Source organism: Myodes glareolus, chromosome 4 (genome assembly GCF_982192425.1).
Source record: "Myodes glareolus chromosome 4, mMyoGla1.1, whole genome shotgun sequence".
NCBI classification, from domain to species: domain Eukaryota; kingdom Metazoa; phylum Chordata; class Mammalia; order Rodentia; family Cricetidae; genus Myodes; species Myodes glareolus.
The window spans coordinates 84,106,684-84,128,367 of record NC_142029.1 but is presented as its reverse complement, the minus strand read 5'-3'; the positions used below and the strand labels follow the sequence as shown (position 1 = coordinate 84,128,367).

The 21,684-nt window shown below is 40.1% G+C and overlaps 2 protein-coding genes across 5 annotated transcripts in view; one reads left to right on the top strand and one right to left on the bottom strand.

Moving 5' to 3' along the window:
• Positions 1 to 1,523, bottom strand: part of Tmem266 (transmembrane protein 266) — a 152,964-nt gene extending 151,441 nt beyond the window's left edge. Inside the window, exon 1 of the mRNA XM_048416948.3 lies at positions 1,383 to 1,523. The gene's annotated coding sequence lies outside the window, so the exon portion shown is untranslated. The remainder of the gene's footprint in view (positions 1 to 1,382) is intronic.
• Nrg4 (neuregulin 4) overlaps positions 1,518 to 21,684 on the top strand; it is a 73,951-nt gene continuing 53,784 nt past the window's right edge. For 2 of the 4 annotated variants that reach the window (XM_048417148.3, XM_048417146.3), the window contains exons 1-3: positions 8,193 to 8,501; positions 9,370 to 9,435; positions 11,127 to 11,220. In XM_048417148.3, coding sequence (XP_048273105.1) covers positions 9,426 to 9,435; positions 11,127 to 11,220 — 104 coding nt within the window. In that variant the 5' untranslated portion in view covers positions 8,193 to 8,501; positions 9,370 to 9,425. Of the gene's footprint in view, positions 1,654 to 8,191; positions 8,502 to 8,661; positions 8,768 to 9,369; positions 9,436 to 11,126; positions 11,221 to 21,684 lie in introns of those variants that run through there. The other 2 variants (XM_048417147.3, XM_085688781.2) reach the window with 2 other exon arrangements.

Sequence of the window (21,684 nt, the reverse complement as noted above, 5' to 3'; positions counted from 1 at the left end):
GTGGGTATACTGTATAGCCAGATGTGTAGTAGGTATACTGTATAGCCAGATGTGTAGTAGGTATACTGTATAGCCAAATGTACAGTGGGTATACTGTATAGCCAGATTGTAGTAGGTATACTGTATAGCCAGATGTACAGTGGGTATACTGTATAGCCAAATGTATAGTGGGTATGCTGTATAGCCAAATGTGTAGTGAGTATACTTTATAGCCAAATGTATAATAGTTATGCTGTATAGCCAAATATACAGTGGGTTTGCTGTATAGCTAAATGTGTAATGGGTATACTGTATAGCCAAATGTATAGTGTGTATGTTGTATAACCAGATGTATATTGTGTATGCTGTATAACCAGTAGATTGTGTCTTCTATGAGCTCACAAGGATAAATCCAGTGTCAGATGGATTTCTTAGAAGGGATGCCTGTTAGTAAGCAACACATGGCAGTGTTCCCTACAGCTCTGGAGACTTGAAAATCCAGTGTCAAGGTACAAGTGAGAGAATGCTGTGAGAATGCTCTCAGCTGCTATGGTCTAGCCTTGTTTCTGAGTCCTCCAAAGAAGAACATAGTGTCCTGGCATGAAGGGACAGAGGGTGACAAATCTGGATACTCTACAAAGCTTCTTTAAAAAAAATTTTAGAAGTGTGTGTGTGAGAGAGACTCACATATACACACCAGGTGTCTATGGAGTCCAGGAGAGGGTGTTGCAAACATTGGAAATGGAGTTATAGACAGATGTACATTTCCCTACTTCCCTACAGTGGGTGCTGGGAGTCGAACTCTGGTCCTCTGTGAGAAGAACCATCTCTCCAGCCCAAATCCTCTTTTATGATCTTAGTCCCATTCATGAGGAAGGATCCCTTTTGAATCAATCACCTTGCAGAAGCCTAGCCTCTTAACATGGTGTCATTGGAAATTAAGGTTCAATATGATCTTTTAAGGGGATATAAGCATATAAGCCATAACAGCTTGTGTGACATATTTCTGTATGATTTTAGATGTTTATAATCCTTAAGATATTTTTTAACCTGTCAGGTATTTCTGCTTGGACTTATATAGCAGGCTGCTCCCCTCACATAGCATACCCCTACAGTCATAGCACTTGGGCGCTCAGGCAGGCTCTCCCCTCACATAGCACACCCCTACAGTCATAGCACTTGGGCGCTCAGGCAGGCTCTCCCCTCACATAGCACACCCCTACAGTCATAGCACTTGGGCGCTCAGGCAGGCTGCCACAAGTCTAGGGCCAGCTTAGGCTCCGTAGTTCCAGGCCAGCTCCAACTAGTTGAGACCTTGTCTGAAGAAACAAACTCATCCCAGGTCCCACCCACACAAATATACATGCATATGCTGCTCACGATCAAGCATCATACAAAAGTACCTGGTCTGGGGTTTGTCATGGGTGTTCATCTGCTGTAAGAGAAGGTTCCTCTGTGCCATCTGATAGCGGGGCTGTCTTGTCAGTGGGCTCCTGGCCAGCTCTTCCCCAAAACAAAGCTGCTAATCAAACGTTCTGCCCAGGTACAGGGAGTACAGAATGCCGTTCCCATCAGGGCGTGAGGTCTGCTGGGAAGCAGATGTCCTTTCGCAATCTCGGCAGAATCGACACCTCTTATCTGGAAGTGCCAGCCAAGAACAAGCAGCTCAAACACGTGAGTGCTCAGGCTTCTCAGACAGGCCAGGAAAAGCAACTTTGATTACAGATGATCCAGGCCTGGAAGTTATGAAATGAAGGGAACGAAACAGAACCTAGAAATGCATCTTAAAAGATTTTATTTTTAATTACGTGTATGTGTGGGCATAAGCATGTTTCAGGTGGTTATGAGTGTCTGGTATGGATGCTGGGTCTTGAACTCTGGTCCTCTGGAAGAGCAGCCATGTCTCCAGTCTTAAAGATGTTTTTAACTGGTATATTGTGAGAAATGAGAGAAGCTATTGCATCCTTTAATTACATCCATGGGAGCGATATGCAGTTAAAGATCTCTTAATTGATGTACCACTAAAGGCAAGAATACAACAAGGTACAGCTGAAAAAAAAAGCCCTCAAAACATTGTCAAAAAATGGGTCATGTAACAAGTGTAGATGTGTAACAGAGGAACCTGAGTCCCCCAGATCTAGGCTACAGAGAACGGTGATGGGAGGGAGTAGGTTAGCCAAGCCCATAACGGATGGATGTGAAACTCAGCCAGGAATGCCCCACGTGGTTATCTAGCACTATTTGAAAACTTTTCCAAGGATGAGTTTAGGTAGCATTCTCAGGGAATTTTGGAACCTTCCACAGAAATAAAAGATCTCACATACTCAGGGGAGAGGAGAAAAGTGGTAACTTACAAGGTTTTAATGATTGAGCAGGCACTATCTTCTGGTCTACACTGCTGAACACTAAAGATAACAGTACAGTATCCAAATTGGGGATTTTTTCAATGTACATTAATATAACCATATAAAATGCTATCATGTGTACAGAGAGAAGAAAGATGCCATTCGTCATGTAGGAACCTCTGAGCATGTACTGTACCCTGTTATAGGACATTAGGTAATGGTTCCAGCCAAGTGAGAGAGCAAACAAAATGGGAGATCGGGCCTCTAGGAAATGGGGATCAATCCAGGGAAGAGAAGCTTTGAAATGACAGCTTGATTGTTCGGTAGCAATTCTAGAGGACAGCCAGTCAAATGTAGGGGTACAGGAGAGCTCTGGAAGAGAAGGCGTCTCGGGAAATGAAAGGGAAATGCCTGAAATAAATAGCATGATTAAGATGCTAATATTTGTGATATTAAAATTGTTACTCTTTAACTTCATATCTATAAAAAGTCAAATAAGATGCAAACAAAATGTAAGATGATTTTAAACCATCTTCAGGAGGGTGAGAAAAGAGACCCTAGTGCATGAGAAAAACCGTGTTATTCTTGCAAACCGCATGAATCTGCCCACAAATACTAATTGGATAGTCTTAATAATCCAAGTACTTTTTTATTGTTTCTTAACTTTTAGAGTAAGTCAGAGGCAAAATATAAAATAGTTCATTAGGATGGTAGATCAGAATGTAAATGTTAGAATCATCACGATATAAGGGTGAAGATGCAGCTAAGAAAGAAGGGGAAATGGGACAGGGTGGACAGCACTGTTATTTATAACAAGAAGTTAGCTTGTGGGGCTGAAGAGATGGCTCAGGAGTTAAGAGCACCGCTTTTGTAGAGGGCCCTAGTTCTATTCCCAGCACCCACATGGTGACTCGCAACCATCTCTTGATCACAATCACCAACCCAATTCCAGGGTGATCTGGTGCCCTCTTCTGGCCACTACAGGCACCAGGCACACATGTGATGCATTCACATACCTGAAGGTAAGACATTCCTATGAAGATGTAGAGGTGTAGTTGGCACCCTTACCCAGAGGGCTCCCTGCTTGCTGGGTTCTACAACCAGTGGGCTCAGCTACCTGGGGATCCACAATACTCAGGAGAAGTTGCGTCTGTGTTGAACGTGTAGAGGTTTATTTCTTGAGCATGATCCTGTTCCCACTACCTACATAGTATTGGCACTGTATTAGGTTAGGTTTTATAAGTCATCTGGAAAAGATTAAAATACTAAAAAGTACACACATAGGAAATGTGCTCATGGATTGTGGTCTTTGTAAGAAGTCTTGGGCCCAAGCTGGGTGGTGGTGGCGCACACCTTTCATCCCAGCAATTGGGAGGTAGAGGCAGGCAGATCTCTGTGAGTTTGAGGCCAGCCTGGTCTACAGAGCTAGTGCCAGAACAGACACTAAAGCTACACAGAGAAATCCTGTCTTGAAAAACCAAGAAAAAAAGAAGTCCTGGACTCAATCCCTGGCAAATATCAAAGGACCACATATCTCATTTGAAATTACAAGTGTTGCCAAGAGGAGAAACAAAGTAAGTAACTTATTAAATGTTGAAATGAAAAAAGGTTTTAAGAAGTGTGGGATAGTGTTAAGAGATTGGACCTGGTCTAGAGTGATAGACACAAAATGAGGATTTACATACTGAATTATAGAGCTAAACAATGGAAATCTGCAAGGAAGAGCTCGCCCCTGGGGAGAGGGACTATGACTTTTCTCTTGTTCTTCTGCTTTCTTGGCCCTGCTCCAACCGCCAGTGCTTCAGTGAAGTATTACAGTAGACAGTCCCTGGCCTCTGTGTCACACACGTGCATAATAAATGGCTTCAAATCCAGAGGCCACCTTCTCTGGTCTTATTGGTTTCCTGAGTGGGAGAGGTGCATTTTCAGACTCCTGCATGTCCTCATGGCACTTGAAGACATACTAATGCCTAGAGAGAGGAGAGGTGGCATTGAGACCACTTGATGCTCTTCCAGAGGACCCAAGTTTGGTTCCCAGCACCATGGTATGACACTCACAACTGACTACAGCTCCAGGGGATCTGATGCCGTCTTCTAGGCCAGTGGTTCTCAACCGGGTCGTGACCCCTTTGGGGGTTGCATATCAGATCTTTACGATTCATAGCGGTACCAAAATTACAGTTATAAAGTAGCAATTTATGGGTGGGGTTTGCCATAACTTGGAGAACTGTATTAAAGGGTCACAGCATTAGGGCTGAGAACCACTGCTCTGGGCTCTGCAGGTACTTTTCCACACATGGCATGCTCTCCCCCACCCCACACACATAAATAAAAGTCTTTTAAAAACTTAGTATGTCTGTCTTAAGGTTTCTATTTCTGTGAAGAGGCACCAGGACCACAGCAACTCTAATAAAGGAAAACATTTCATTGGAACTGGCTGACAGTTTCAGAGGTTTAGTCCATTATTGTCATGGTGGGAAGCATAGCAACACGCAGACAGACATGGCTCTGGAGACTTCTACAAATGGATTTCTAGGGAAGCAGGAAGAGACCGTGATCCACTAGGCCTGGCTTGAGCTTTTGAAACCTCAAAGCCCCCGCCCCCTTCCTGTGACACACTTCCTCTCAAAAGTAAACATCTCCAATCATGCCCTCAATGAGTCTATGGGGGCCATTTTTCCTTCAAAACATTACAGTATTTCAAGTAAGAATCATTATCTTACTCGTGGATTATATTTCCATATTCTTGTCTTCAACAGTAGAATTACACATGTCAGTCATCCTGTGACATTTTTACATTACAGAGTTGTATAGTCATTTCCATAACTCAGTTCTGTAACAATTTTGTCTCTCTGAAAAGATTGCTCGTATTCACATCTAGCTTATGGTTCTAGCCCAGAGAGCTACTACTGTCTTTGCCTTTCTATGCATTTCACATAAGTAAAATCATGTATGTACTCTTCCGTAACTCACTTTTTCACTTAGCATGTTTAAGTTCATTCATGTCTTAACATATATAAACAGTATTCCATTGCGTGCTCACGCCACAGCTTGTTTATCCTTTTGTCAGCTTATGGCTATGTGGATACTTTCTACTTTGAGGACAGCAAGAGTGGAGCCGTTTTAAAAACTTGCATAAAGGTCTTTGTGTAGATCCGTGCTTTCATTTCTTTCATATATATTTATATGCTTTAGTGTATATTTAACCTTTTCCCCTGTGGCCCTGGGAGTTGACTTGCTGGCCTCACAAGCACTCTGTCACTGAGTTGCATTCCCAGCCCTTGTGTTTAACTTCTTCAGGAACTCCCAAAGTATTTCCCAAAGTAGATGTACTGTTTTATAGTTTCGTCAGCAATGAGTGTGGGTCCTGGTTTCTCAGTATCCTTGTCAGAACTTGATATTGGCGCTGTCGCGATTTAGCGATTCAAGTGGGTCTGAGGAGGCTTCTCATCATTTCATCTACCTGATAGTTAGACTGTGTTGAATTGCAGCAGCATTTGAAAACCACCCTTGATGCTTTTCTTCCTTACTCTGCTTTCTTGTCTGTGGTGTGCCTCTTAAGGATACCTTTAATTGCTGTTCTTTATCCTGATTTCTATTTACTTTACTCCTCCACTATACTTGATTACTAAAATTAATAATAATAATATTTTTCTGACGCCAAGTATTTTCTATACTATCATTAAAATGAACTTCCTAACATGCCAGTATGACCATGCAACTCCATTGCCAAAGACTCTTCAGGGACTTCCTGCTGCCCTTCGGGTGATGTTTATGCCTGGGGTCTACCTTCCTTGCACCAGAAACCGCTTTCTCCACTACCTCACACCCCTGTAAACTGTACACCTTCCACATATGTGCCCGAACACATCCTGGCCTTGGGCCTGCCAACAACTGGTTGACCACCTTGGCTTTTTGTGCTTTTGAACATTGTGTGTAATGGTCATTCATTTCTGCTTACAAATGCTTCTTTTTTCCCGAGGTTACTTGAAAATAATACTGCTTTTTGAGTCTCTCACTTCTTATTAGTTAACCCATATTATTGGGTTTGATGTGTGCTTCTATAGTGCTATACCGCATGGGCTACACAACAAGATTCTGTCTTAAATAATAAAATAGCACACATACATAGGAATTGGCAAGAACTGTAGATTGACCCACATGGAATTATCCTCATTTTAAGTAAAAATCTCACATGTGAGTTTTTGTTCAGCCTTCTGTCACTATGGAAACACTGAGAGGAGTAAAATAAAGGGGTGGTTTATGTTGGCTCACAGCCTTGGTCTGTAGTTAGTTGGCACTGTTTCTTTTGGGCCTATAGGAGACAGAACGTCACCTCAGAGAACATGGAGCAAAGCCCTTCATCTCGGTGTCCAGGAAACAGGATGGGTGGGGTCCCTATGTACCTGTGAGTTGCGCTAAGGGCATCTTCCTCCTCTAGGTCCCTTCTCCTAAAGGCTCTGACACCTCCCAGCCGGGCCATCAGATAGGAACCAACCATCCAACACATAGGCTTAAGATCCAAACCACAATAATGACTCAGCCAGACACTGTTTTAGTTACTTGTTTTATGCTTGTCATTCCTGTGTCCAGCGGGGGAGGGCATTTGTTTAAAAGATGCTCACCACTTAGCACACATGTTCACAGTAAATGGAGAAACTGTTCTTATGTACCAAGGCTTCCATTCAGTGAAATGCCAGCTTGAAAATCTTATTTTCTAAGATAGAATCACATGCATCCAGGTAGCTCACATCTGCAAACCCAGCATTTGGGAGTTTAAGGCAAAAGGACTACAAATTTTAGGCAAGCCTGGGCTATACAGCAATACTCTGTCTTAAATGATAAAATAAGGAATCACATAGCTCTCCTTGTTACTAATTTTTAGTGTATAAATGATACTCAGTACAAATTGTGATATTTCTCTTAATAATTAATGGCGTAAGGTCACATGATTTCCCAATGCTCTTTAGTGCTCATTCCTATATTAATTAATATATTGACTTATGAAAACTATGGACAGTGTAATAGTTTCCTAATTCAAATAAAATAACGAAGGATATTTTATCATCTCATTTTCAGTCTCAAATACTGTATGATAAAATGATTTATGTATATATATGTACATATATATGTAATTACTATAGCTATAAAAATTTCCTTTGAATGTGGGAGATATGTGGCAAGGAAAATAAATCTATAGTCAAAAGCTTACTATATATATATATATATTTTAGAGAACAAATGTGTTTGTCTCTGTGTTTTATACCCATGAAGTAATGATGTTATCTGAACTATAATTTTTAGAAAATATAACCATCCAAATGCTTAGTATACCTTAGATAATTATGTGAAGGAAACACCCAGATTTCATTTAAACAGATCTATAGATTAATATTTTAAAATGTGGTTTTTGGAACTTTTCTTAGTGTGTGCGAGGCTCAGGTTCACATACACAAAAGAAGGCAGAAAAGTTGTAAGAGCCACAGGTGACGGATGGCTCCAAGGAGACAGCGTTCTCCAGACACAACAGAACTTAACACACCAGGATTCAAGGAGACTGTGGCAGCGTGCTCTGATGGCTTTGTCTCAGTTCTCAGGTGGCTTATATTATCAGACCCACTAGTTACATCATCTCCAGCTGGCACATAGGTGTGAGCTCGGTAACAGCTACTGTTGCCTTCAGTTTTGTAAATCCAAGTCATTATGTATAAATATTACATAGTCTATAAGGGAATTATTTTTTAAGCCCTGTAGTTGACCTGCCCATTAGTTTCGCGTCAAAATGCTGTTTTCTCCACGAGCTTACATAACACTCGCGAGTTAGCAGGACACGCAGAGATGAATAAAGACTCGAAAGAAAGTGGCTCAGTTTCATAACTCTGAAACTTGGACCGTGCTTTAAGGGTGCCACCTAGTGCAGCAACCTTCCTGGGTGAAATCCTGCCCGCTTGCAGTTTGGAAATATGTGGGAGTGGTTCCCTTGGCTGCCTGCTCCTGACCTCTGTGCACACCTTGGTCTGCCTGGACCTCGCCCACACTGAAGGGACGTAAATCAGATTTTTGATATGTTGTAAAGTGCAAGGCACCGCTGCCGAAGTGCTCAGTATTCAAAAACTTGTGAAACGCTGCATGCCTAGCAAAATTTACTTTTGTATGGGAATTTAAATTTTTGCTGAGGTAAGCCCTGTTCGTTGTGGGGGAAAAAGAAAGAAGGAATCAGTGATATACTTTTACTCTACTTATGTGTTGGTTCTTGATTGTCTCTCTCTCTCTCTCCCTCCGTCCCTCCCTCCTCCTCCCTTCTTCCGTCCCCCCCTCCCCGCTCTGACTGTAAAAGAGATTGGTCAGGAGAAGACTTTGATATTGCACCTGTTTTTATATGAAGCAGTGGATTAAGCATTCACTGCAGTGTCTGTACTAAGTCAGGAACCTGCAGTCACAATGTAAGTACGACAGCTTCAGCTCTTTTTCAATGCCTGTGTTTCTGTTAGAGTAGCAAACGTCACATAACAAATCTCCTTATTTACCTTGCCTTGCCAAATGGCAGGCGCTGTTTAAAGCAAGGCATGTGTCAGTGGATTGACAGGCCGGGTGTGGGACCTCTACTAGACATGGAAAAACCCTTATAAAAGTTTTAACATTGTAACCAAAGTGCAAAAACTTTGCATGCTCTTTGAGATTTTTCTCCAAGGAGGACCATTTTCAACAAGTTGGAAAACTGGGAGGTCATGGGTTCTTCTGGGAAGTTAGCTTTCTGAGAAGCCTCATGGAAAAGCACAGAGGTCCGGAGATGACCCTTGATGTTGACCTTGATGCTGACACCTTCATGCACGTTTGGCAACACTGAAGCCTTTATCCAAAGCTAACCTTTTAGCGCTGACCTTTGCTCAGTTCGTGTTTCAGCGATATGTGTGTAGCTGAGACACTCAAATTCTGTCATGCACGTTATTCAACATTTTAGTTTTGCTGATTGAACATTTGACACTTTATAATGCCCTCACAGCATGATAATTTCCCCTAAAATATAAATTTTAAATTGTTTTAGGTGCTGTCTTTCAACCCTAATCCTTTCACCAAGAATGAAGCTATTTAAAAATTAAGATGCCAACAGGTAATTTCTTATAAGTTCATACTTTTTGTCTGTGTGAGTTTTGCTTAGCAATAAAACAGCAAATGTATATTGATATAAGTTATATTGTCCCCCATGTAAAGTCTTCCAAAAACATTATCGTTTTAAAAGACCTATATAACATACAACGATGTAACTTTTTACTTACATGTTTGTTTGATTTTTGTTGTTTTTACAAAGTGACAGATTCTAGCTTTCTCTCTTGTATCAACTTCTCAAATACTAACTGAATGAAATCAGGATAAAAATAGATTCAGAGGCAGTAATTCAAGTCAGACAAGTTTCTTTTACTGATAAAACAGCAGGTATTACAGAGAGGTGTCTTGTAATGCAGTTAAAGTCAAAGACATTGATTCCAGTAGTGGCTGTCACATTTCATCCTTAATCTTAAGATGTTGCCTTTCCTGGTTCTGGTGGAATGATAATTAGCATTTTATTTGTTAGCCAAGTCACTCCTAAAATGTTACATAATGTCAGAAGTTAGAGTATTAAGAAACATGGCATTGTATAAGAAAAGGGAGTAAAAAAAAAAAACTAGTTTAGGCCAGTTTACTTTCTTTTTAAACACTTAAATCCTTAAATCCTTTGTAGATCTGGGTTTTTTTTTCCCTCTTTACCTTTTATATTTTTTTAAATATGCTTTCATAGTTGCTATGAGAAACTGAACATATTTTTTTCTCATTTCAAAGTAAAAGGAAAATTTAAGCTTTTCAAATTCAGACTGGAATTTGGAGCTCCTAACAGCTTTAACCTAACAGGCGTCAGTAGTTTAGAGGCCAATATACTAGCTAGACTTTTTAGTGGCGTATTATATTTTAATTCCACATTGAATGCCAAATGGAAGTAATACCATTTTCTCTTACATATTAGATGAATCTAGATCATGATTTGGACAGAAACAGTCAGGAACTAGCAACATGCAATCTTAAAGCGATATGATGATCTCTTTAGGAAGAAGTTCTCAAGTTTCTCATCATAAATAGTAGTTGATGAAGACGGATTACAGAAAGGTCAAAGGTGAAAAAGAAAGTAAAGCTAGAGAAAAAAGTTTGGAAAGAGGAAATCAGGAGAGAAGACGTGGTTCTTTTCCCTGGTATTCTGAACATTTAGGCTGTGTCTAAGCAACAGTTTAAGTTTTCAGTTTTCCTTAAGACCTTAGTTCAAGCTCTGACTGAAACACCCTTGCAAATCAAACCTTATTCGATTATATTTCCTGGGTTTTGACATTGATTTGTAAAGGGTTTTTTTTTTTTAAAACAGAATCTATTTCAATTATCTAATTTTTTCCACTGCAGTTTCAGAATTTTTAAAATATATTTGAGACATAAAAAGTAGAGTAAGAATCTAAATACAGCATTGTTCAGGGTGTGTCTATGTGACACGGGCTCGCCCCTCATCACTGTACTGTAATCTAACTGAAGGTTTCTGATTTCTGTTATAGAGCTTCTAGATTCATTATTGCCAGCAGCCAGACCCTTAGAACAGAATGCTTTCTCTTTCAAAGGGATAGACAACCTTGCCTAGGAAATAAGGAGTAAGATTGTTTCACCTGAGAAAAAGAAAGCTTCGTTCTCTTGTAAATGCTGATTCGTTCTTAGGTTAGACATTCCGCTCCTGGTGGCATCAGAAAAGGTTAACCCGCTTTCTCTATTTCATATGCATGTGTGTTGTAGATCACGAGGAGCCCTGTGGCCCCAGTCTCAGGTCATTTTGCCTGAATGGGGGGATATGTTATGTGATTCCTACTATTCCCAGCCCATTCTGTAGGTGAGTGAAAGGGGCTGGGGGAGAGGGTGATTTCAGCTCTCATCGTCTGAGGCCGTGAGAAGGGCTTTCCAAAGGTGAAGGGGAGTGGGGGTGCTCTATTCTCTTAATGCAGGACAATCTGATGCTGGAAGAAAAACAGTCTCAGTGTGGTGTTCATTTTCAAAACGGGCTCAGTGGTTATCAGCCTAGAGAGATTATAAAGAACATAATTGCAGAGAACCTTCTGAACTGCAGCAGTTTCAGGAAAGTGGTCCATGCAACATTGCTAGCAAACTATCACGAGAAATCACTAGTATGAAAAGCCCAAACAAGACGTTTTGCTTTAATATAGAATATGCAAATACAAAATAACTAACTGGTCTTTAACTTTCTCTTCTAATAGGCAGTAACTACTGTTTTAAGAGATCGGAAAGACATTGTAGCTCATCCTCCAAATTTTAACCATTCAGTTCTGAGTTCAAAATTTTCCATTGTGCCTTTTTTTTACATCTGTATATTTTCTCTGTTATAATTCCTTAATGTGTGACCTAATCACATTGTGATCAGAACATTTGAACCATTGAGCTGTCTGCACTGAGTTAAAAGATGATACTAAAGCCAGACATGGTGAAGCATGCCCTTAATAGCAGAACTAGGGAGGTTGAGGCCAGCCTGGACTACCATAGTGAAACCCTGTCTTAAAACAACAAGACAGTATTAAAAATGCCAGGATTTGGAGATTCGTTAAAATGGGAAGGAAGTTTGGTTGCCTGTAGCTTTTTTACTTCGATAAATGTGTTTTTAGTACATTTCCAAAAAGTTATCCTCAATGAACGAGAACAGGCAGTTTTTCTGGTAAAATACTAAATTTAAGAATCTATCAAGTTTCTTCTTGATTTCCACTTTTGAGCAGCAATTCCTAAGTAGCTGACACCATGCTCTGAGCCTGTGGTGGGTGGAGAATAAAGGCTCTGGGGACTAGCCAGCATATTGTGTCTCTGTAAGAGGTTAGCAGGGTTGGTCCTGTCAGGCAGTGTATGAACCGTGTGACCAAGAGTTATTCAACACCCTGGAGGAAGGGGGATCGAGCTGCAGGAGATGGGAGGACAAGGAAGGCTGAGAGTCAAAGAATAGGGCATTTGAAGGTTCAGGGGAGTTGAATGACATATTTTAAATCATGTATTATTCTATAATAAAATAATTGCTTTCCAAGGACCTTAGGACTACATTCCTAACATAGTTCTCACTAACAGACTGCAGTAGCAACATCTGAGGATGGTACATTCATTTTCCATCCCTTTCATATATTCCTGTATTCCCAGTCATCTTGCCATCAAGAAACACAGACTCACTTCTGACTGATATTGCTGGTTCAGCCAGTTGTCGGTCCAGATTTCTTCTTTGCCCTATGTCCTTAATCTCTCCACTCCTTTCTGTTTTCACTATTGGTCTCCTAGCTCAGACCTCCACTACCCCAGGCTTGTCCAATAGACAAGGTCTGCAAACTTAACTCCTGGAGCCTCATCCACATCACTGCACTGGATAAATCAAGAAACTTGAACAACAGACCCTGTGCCTACACATCTATTACCTATGGACAAAAGCTTCACTGTTTTGCCTAGCTTTTAGAGCTTGTTATAATTTGGTACCAAACCTACCTTTGTGGCCTTCATTTCATGCTTGGTCAGTGCTTGGTCTAGAAACACTGTTTGTGCTAAATACACTTTGTTTATGTTGCTTACCTTGAATTTCCAGCTATTCTGCCTCTTGTTACGTAGCCACATTCCAAACCTACTCATATTTCAAGGCTACTTTCTCTCTAACCTTTCAGCCCATCACAAATCCACACTAACTTCTTCTCGCTGTGGACTAATGCAGAAACATGGGAAAGTTATTACTTTATATTTGGGTCATTTATATACTCATCACTCTTGTTGAAATATAAATAGCCCCATTCTATCTCACCACCTGTAGGCATGTCTTGTGTCTTGTGTTATCCATGCTGAAGTTTCAGAACTAAGTTTATGTCTGAATCAGTGATCAGTATTCTTAGTGAGATAGGTAAGTGAGTTAGAAGAAAGGAAGAAGGAAAGAAAATACCACAATGGTAATGTCTGAATATTCTTTATCCATCTGCTACAATCTCTTCCTACAAACAGTAAGTGGCATTTCCCCTCCTGTCTATACTTCTTTCTCACTGAACTTTCTCAGAACATACTCTAGTTTTCTTTATATAATTTAAGTAAATGATTTTAAGCCAGCATTTTAATTGAGTGACTGATACTAATTCCTCAGTGTTTTTTTGGGTGTGGTGCTCACACATTCTCTGTACTCAGGGGCTAGAGACAGAAGTGCTGCAGCTTCATGGCCAGCCTGGGAGACAGTCTGAGACTCTGTCTTAAAAAAAGAAAAAAATCTTTGGTGTGTACTAAAATTAGCTTTGGGTTCTGGTTCATGAACAGAATTTGAAGTGGTCAGCCTGTGCTAGAGGAGAATGTGGGTTCTGAGTGACGGGTACAGGGTGTACGTGTCCATTAGTCCAAGCTTCTTACTTCCCCAATCTTCTATCTGTGTTTCTTATCTGTGTGGTTTGTCAATAGATAAAGAGCTATGCCAAAAGTTTCTTCTGTGATTTTAATTTTCAGTGGGGTTTCTGCTAATTTTTGCTTAAAATATTTTGAAGTGCTATTATTAAGTCCATGTAAATGTATGATGGATTGTTTCCTGGTAAGATTCCCCTCTCACCATTGTGTGATAGTGGTCTTCTTTGTCCCTAATAATGCTCTCTACCTTCCCACATCTATTTCATTGACATTAGGGTGGTTAAGCCAGTTGTCCCTTGTTGAGTATTTGACCAGTAGAAGTTTCCCTTCAACTTTTTATTAGATGTGTCTGTAAATACGCAAAATAAGCTTTTAAAATATCCAAACGTTTTAATGTCTAAAATGTTTTTCTTTTAATGAGAGTTAATCAAATTTTGTTTCTCTGGTTATATTATTTAATTTTTAAATCTGTTCTTAACCATCTTCCCTTATGATTTCTACTGTACTTTAAAGATTCCTTCTGACCTTTTCAGTGTGTTTTGGTTCATTTTGTTTTGTGGCAAGATCTCACACTGGCCCAGCCTGGCCTGGGACTCTTATGTAACTAACCCAGGTTGGCCTGGAACTCTTACGTAACCCATGCTGGCGGGGATTCCAGGCATGTGCTGCTGCCACGGCCAGCTCCGTACTTGCCTTTAGCTCTAGGACCTTGAGTTATTTGTGTTAAAGTAGGATATATCATGCACTGAGTCATGTCGGACATGACTTGCCTACGCTCTGTGAAGCCTCCTGCATCCTGCCTAAGCAGGTGGAGGGACTCCTTCCCTTGCCCCTGCCACTCCAGTGTCACTAGTATGAGGGCTGACATGTGAAACGTTTTAATTTTGTATTAAGTCACAAGTATTTTCTCTCTGATTGTCATATCTAAGGACTCATTGCCAGACCCCTGAAGCTTTCTCCATGCTTTTTTTCTGAATTGTTTACAACCTTATGTTTAGGTCTTTGATGTATTTTTATGTTAATTTTGTGTTTGGTATGAGTTGTTTTTGTTTTTGCTGTTTTGTTGTTTTTATGTACCTGTGCAATTTTTCTAACCTCATATGGTAAAAAGCTCTCTTTTCCTCATGGCATGGTCTTGGTGACTTGCCCATGTGTGTGAGGGCTTATTTTTGGGCTCTGCATTTCTACTCCATTTGATCCATAGTCTGCATTTACATTTTTATCACAATTTAATTTTTTTAAATACTTATTTATTATTTATGTATGCAATATTTTGTCTGTGTGTATGTCTGCAGACCAGAAGAGGGCACCAGACCTCATTACAGATAGTTGTGAGCCACCATGTGGTTGCCGGGAATTGAACTCAGGACCTTTAGAAGAGCAGGCAATGTTCTTAACCACTGAGCCATCTCTCCAGCCCCCACAATTTAATTTTTTAGCATATAAAATATATATGCTAATTTATATTTTTTAGCATATATGGGGAGAGGTGTGCATGTTGTGACCTGTATGGCAGGACCTGGCTCTCTCCATCCTGTGAAATCCAGGAATTAAACTTAGGTTACCTTGCTTGATGAAAAATACCCTTGCCCACTGAACAATTCTGCCAACCCCTGTCACAATATTTTAATATTATACTTAGAGTTCTCGAGTTTTCTTTCTCAAGAAAATTTTGGCTGATCAATATATCTTAAAAATCCCTAAGGGTGGGGCTGGAGAAATGGCTCAGTGGTTAAGAGCACTGATTGCTCATCCAGAGGACCCGGGTTCAATTCCCAGCACCCACATGGCAGCTCACAACTGTCTGAAAATCCAGTTCCAGGGGATCTGACACCTTCACACCAATGCACATAAAATAAAGATAAATAAATCGTTAAAAAAAAATCCCTAAGGGTCTTAAGACGAGCCGTTGTTGCTGTTGTTGTTGTTGTTGTTGTATATAAAGGTGTTCAGTTTTGATAAGGTCGCCTTAAGTACTTATACAGCCATTTTATTTATGTATTTATTTTAGATAGGGGTTCACTATATAAACCAGGCTGACCTTGAACTCACAGAGATCCACCAGCTTCTGCCTCCCAAGTGCTGGGATTAAAGGCCTGTGCCACCCTGCCTGGTCACTTCTTTATTCTGTGTCAGACATTATATGTGGAAACTATAGCAGTCATTCAAGGCCTTTGATGTTACAGTTCTTCAGAGAGGATCTACACAAGCTTTGGTCATTGAGTTGGAGGCAACAGTAATACTGGATTGACTACTTGGTGATCGAGATTCTTTGCAGCTAGGCCTCAGCTCAATGTGGACTACCTCATCTGGTTTACCACTGTGTCAACGATAAACATTAGAATCATCTTTCCAACTTCCAAAATAAGAACAAAGACCCATAGGACTTTAAATGAGATTGAATCTTTAGATCATATATGAGGAAAATTGGCATCTTAAAATTGAAGACTTCTGTTTTTAAAATGGGCATTTTTATAGTGGTGTAGGAGGGTCTTCTTTCTATGTATTGCTTTCATTGGTCAAATAAAGAAACTACCTTGGCTTTTTGATAGGGCAGAATTTAGATAGGTGGAGTAGATCAAACAGAATGCTGGGAGAAAGAAAGCAGAGTCAGGCAGACGCCATGGCTCTTCTCTCCAAGACGGACGTTGGTTAGACTCATCCCAGTAAGCCACAGTCAAGTGGTGATACAGATTATTAGAAATGGGTTGAATCAATATGTAAGAGTTAGCCAATAAGAGGCTAGATATAATGGGCCATGCAGTGTTTAAATGAGTACAGTTTCTGTGTAATTATTTCGGGTGTAAAGCTAGCTTGGAGCCGGGCAGCGGGAAGCGGCCCACCACTCTTTCTATAACATAATAGTTTTGGTTGATATTTTAAATGGCATTTAAAATTTTTATTTTCAAGTATTTACTTATTTTGTTTTTCAAGACAGGGTTTTTTGTCTTTTTAAAATTTTTTTATTGATTTTATTGAGCTATACATTTTTCTCTGCTCCCGTCCCTTTCTCTCCCTTCAGCTTCTACCCTCTCCCATGGTGCCCATGCTCCCAATTTACTCAGGAGATCTTGTCTTTTTCTACTTTCCATGTAGATTAGATCCATGTGTGCAAGACAGGGTTTTTAATGTGTAGCCCTGGCTGTCCTGGAACTCACTCTGTAGAACAGGTTGACCTCAGACTCAGATCTGCCTTCCTCTGCCTCCCGAGTGCTGGGATTATTTTAATGATTTTTTCAAGCTTTTATTGTACCAAAATATGCATAACATAAAATTTATTATTTTAACCACTTTCAAATGGACACATCAATATATTAAATATGCCCAACACTGTACAATCACCACCACTACCCATCTCTACTCTTACCTTTTGAAACTCACTGGGTACCTATTAAACAATAGTGTATATTCACCCATTGTGTAAAACACATTTCTCAGAGTGAGGTGGCTAGAGATAAAACACATCTGTGATTTTAATGTGTTACCACCTTGCTCTTCAGACTTTGGATATGATAGTCAGTTGAACTCCCACTAATAAGGTCTTTGGGTACCCATTTCTCCAGGTATACCTCTGAAAAAGAGAGCACAAACTTCTGGAATTTTGCCAGACTGATAAATAAAGCATAGCATCTCAGAATCCTTTTAAATCATATTCTCCTAATCCTTCGTTGAGTTGACTATATCACTGTTTAAGTGTAATTAAAATATTTTATACTGTATTTATTTATTTTAATAATTAGGGTTTTTATTCATTTCCTCTTAAAACTTCCATTATAAGTTTGGATTTTTTAAAAATATTATATCAGTTGTAGAAAAATCATAGTTTATTCTTTCTTTTCAACCTAACCTATATATTTTTCCATATGGTTGTTTTGTTTTCTTGAAATCAAATTCTATTACTTCTTAAAATCCTTAGCATTTCAGTCATAGTAAGGAACATCCTTCTTGGCCTACAGTTATAAGGAATTTGCCCATGTTTGCTTTAGGCAATTTTCTCCTCTTTAAATATTTGGGCTTTGTATATTATATGGATATGGATCTAAATTTACATTCCTTAAAATATTTGCTTAGTATGTTTGTGCTGCTCACAAGATATGTGAGACTGGATAAACAATAGAAATGTATTCCTCGCAGTTCTAGAGGTTACTAGATCTTTTGGAGCCCGCACTGGGGCCTGTGCTAGCTTGCTCCCGGGTCTGAAGCACAAGTGTATTTCAGCAGCACACAGCGAGGAGTGAGTCTGAACATGCATTTTGGAGGAAACGGATTGAAAGCACCAGCAGCTTTGTTCTCCCAGCATCGCTGCTCTGGCTGTCACAGTTCCCGCCAGCCCCACAAGGACAGGGGCCTGCATCTACTCCCTATTGCTGTGCCAATAAAGACCTCCCTTAGCTGCTGATGGTCTATAGTGAGTTTAACATACAATCAGTCTAGTCTTTGTCCCCTGCCCACAGATGTCCTTGCTTTTTTTATTTTTCCATATGAACTTTAGAATCAATTTATCCGTTCAGAAGGAAAAGAACATGTTTCTTGGGTTTCATTTTAATTTTACTTAAGTAAACATTTACTTAAGGAACATTTATTTGTTTATAATGCTGGAACTTCTTGTCCAAGATTGAGAAATGTATTTCCATTTGTTCAAAGACTCTTTCACGTACTTCAGGAATGTCCTCAGCATGATATAAATGTTTTGAATATTCCTGAGGGGAGTTTTTTTCCCATACAGTTCATGTTTTATTATTAAAATCAGTTTTCTCTATGAATTTTAAAATAAGTTATTTCTATGCTTAGAACCTCCTGGATCCTTCTCATGCTGATAAAAGCCAGTGGCCTCTAAAACCCTAAGGACTCAGCCCCCTGCTCTGTTCTGACCTCTTGAATCCTTACCCATCTGTTGGAGGAGGTCGCTTGTTTCATTCCCGGCTCCTCAGCCCTGAAACTGTATTAATTAAGTCACTGCTTGACCGATTAGCTCTAGCTTCTTATTGGCTAACTCTTATATTAATTTAACCCATTTCTATTAATCTGTCTATCGCCACGTGGCTATGGCTTACTGGCTAAAGTTCCCAGTGTCTGCCTCTGCCCTTCTTCCTCCCAGCATTCAGCTTAGTTTTCCCCCGCCTACCTAACTTCTGCCCTGTTATAGGTCCAAAGCAGTTTCTTTATTCGTTAACCAATAAAAGCAACTCATAGACAGAAGGACCTCCCACACTACCCATTTCTTGAGCCACAGTAGCCTCCTTGCTGTTCCCTGCACTGGGAGGGTCCGAGTTCAGGTGCCCTCTATCACTTCCTTCTGTGCTTTCTCTTGATTTCTTCATAGAGTGTTTTCTCTGTGATTTCTTCAAGGACAACCCCTTGCTTCCTTCATATTTTTTATCACCCTCTCCGTGGAAGCTGACAACCACTTTCACACTTCCACTCTATTTCCCCACACCCTCACCAACTACTGATTTACTACATAATGTTGATTTGTTCTTTACTTTCTAGCTCCCTCAGGTAGAATATAAGTTAAGTGGAAGAATTTGTTTTTATTTTATATGTTTTGTTTTGTTTTGTTTTTCATTCCACACAGAATGGGTGTAGAATAGTTACTGAGTAAGACAGACTTTGGAATGAATACCCTACTGCTTTGTTGAAGTCTTTTATTGTTTGTAAGGTTTCTGATAGTTGTTGAGTTCTCATCATTTGGGGTCGAAATTAATAGTGTGCTCTGAAACTCACCCACCCAAGATTTCTATCCTTTATAAAGGATGTATGGGATATATACATGTAGAATTCTCTTAAGGTAGAGCTTACCATTTTCTATTCTATACACTGTAACAGAGGCTCTTAGAGTCCAGTATAGACTTGTCTGCTCCTCTCCGTTTCTTAGTTTTGCTTGCAGTTCAATTGGGTCCATGTGACAGATCCTCACCATGGATATCAACAAAAGAGATGCCAGCCACTGGCAATTTTAGCTTTTAAAGCCATCTCCTGGAACCCTGCAGCCCTCGCTAGTCCTTCCCAGTGACCTGCGAGCCTTATTTTCCAGGAAGCAGAACCAGGAGGTTGAGATGATCACTGGGGTGGCACTGGGCATTAGACTGTATGGTGAATAGAGAAAACTTGCTGCATTAACCCACTAGCATTTGAGTTTGCTTTCAAGACAAGAAGCAACTTGAGGGAGGGCGCTGGTTTGCTGCTACTGTGAGGAACACTGTTACCTAGAGCAACTTGAGGAGGAAAGGGTTTATTTGATTCACACTGGTCCCTCACAGTCCATCAAACGGAGAAGCCAGGGCAGGCGCTCAAGGCTGGAGCTGAAGCAGAGACCCTGGGGGAACAAAGTGATTCACTTCCTCTGGCCTGCTCAGCTACCTTTCTTGTGTAATCCAGGCCTCCCTACCTAAGGACAGTACTGCTCACAGTGGACTGGGCCACCCTACATCAGTTAGCAGTTGAGAAGGCACCTCCCATGGCATCCGCACAAGCTAACTTGATGGAGGCATTTCCTCAGATGAGCGTCCCTCTTCCCAAGTGATCCTGGGAACTGTGATGGGAGGGAGGGTTCATTTTGGCTTCTCGTTTGTAGGATCTTGATGCAACTGATCACATTGCATGCTCCATTGGGAAACAGAAATTAATGTTGATGTTCAATTTATTCTTTTTATTTAGTCTGTGACCACAGCCCACATTCAAGGTAGGGGTTTCCTCTTCAGTCAAACCTTTCTGGAAACACCCTCATAGATATACATGGGGGCATGTTTCCATGGTGACTATAAATCTAGTCAAGTTGACAATAAGAATAACTATCACAAATATCATGTGATGTAGTATGGTTTTAAATTTTCATGAAGTTGAATTGGTACCAAAAATTTTAAATTGTTTTGCTTTCTACTAGGGAAACTAGCGGATAAACTTACCTCATAAAGTTTATTTGAGATTTTGTACAGGAATGTTACTGAACTGCGTTCAGTCTTATTTAGCTCACAGTTTCCTTCTCCCATTAACAAACCAGCTCCTCAGAGCTTCTCAGACTTTTTTTAGTCTAATAGAGTATGAAATTGAGAAAACACTCAAGTGGTGGGGGAGGGAGGAGCCTTAGGACTACCGACAGATAGTGTCCTGTTTTACACCTACCTCATCCTTTTTACAAATCTTCTCAACCAATATGTGTGAAATGAAACACCAAATATAGCAGCAATCCTGGTGATCAGATGAAAGTGTGCAATACTGGTATTTATGGATCCTCATTATGCAGTTTCCATAATGCATTTCATTGGAAATTTTTTGAGTTTCGAATTAGACCCTGTTTACTTTCATATTCTGATATAACCATTTCATCTGATTCCCACAAACTATAAGCAGATAAAATAATAATAAACATGCTGATTATGTAGATAAATGATCTAAATAAATAATTATCCACTTTAGCAATAATTTTCTGGGAAGTAATTTGGCATATTTTTCAATTTTGTGAATGAATTTCTTTTTTTTTTTTGCTGTATCTAGGGAAATTTGTATGACTATCAGCTAGTTCTCTAAATGAACTAATTAACTTAATCTCCCCGACTTCTCAGTGGACTCTTTCCCCAGCGTTAGATCTTTATCCTTTGCCTGATGTAGTCAAGCGTACATGGTACATTAAAAAAACAAAGCTTAGCTGTACATAGTGGTACACATCTTTAATCCCAGAACTTGGGAGGCAGAGGCAGATGGATCTCTGTGAGTTTGAGGCCAGCCTGGTCTACACAGTGAGTTCCAGGACAGCCAGAGCTACACAGTGAGAGCCTGTCTCAAAAACAAACAACCAAGCAATTAAAAAACCCAAACCTTATTTGTTTAACAATACAAAAGATATGAGCCTCAAGTTCTTATAGCTAAAACAAAATTTTCTCTACTCAATGCAGTTAATATTCGGGTGTCTAGGGATCTAATGGCGCTGTTGAAGACTGTGACA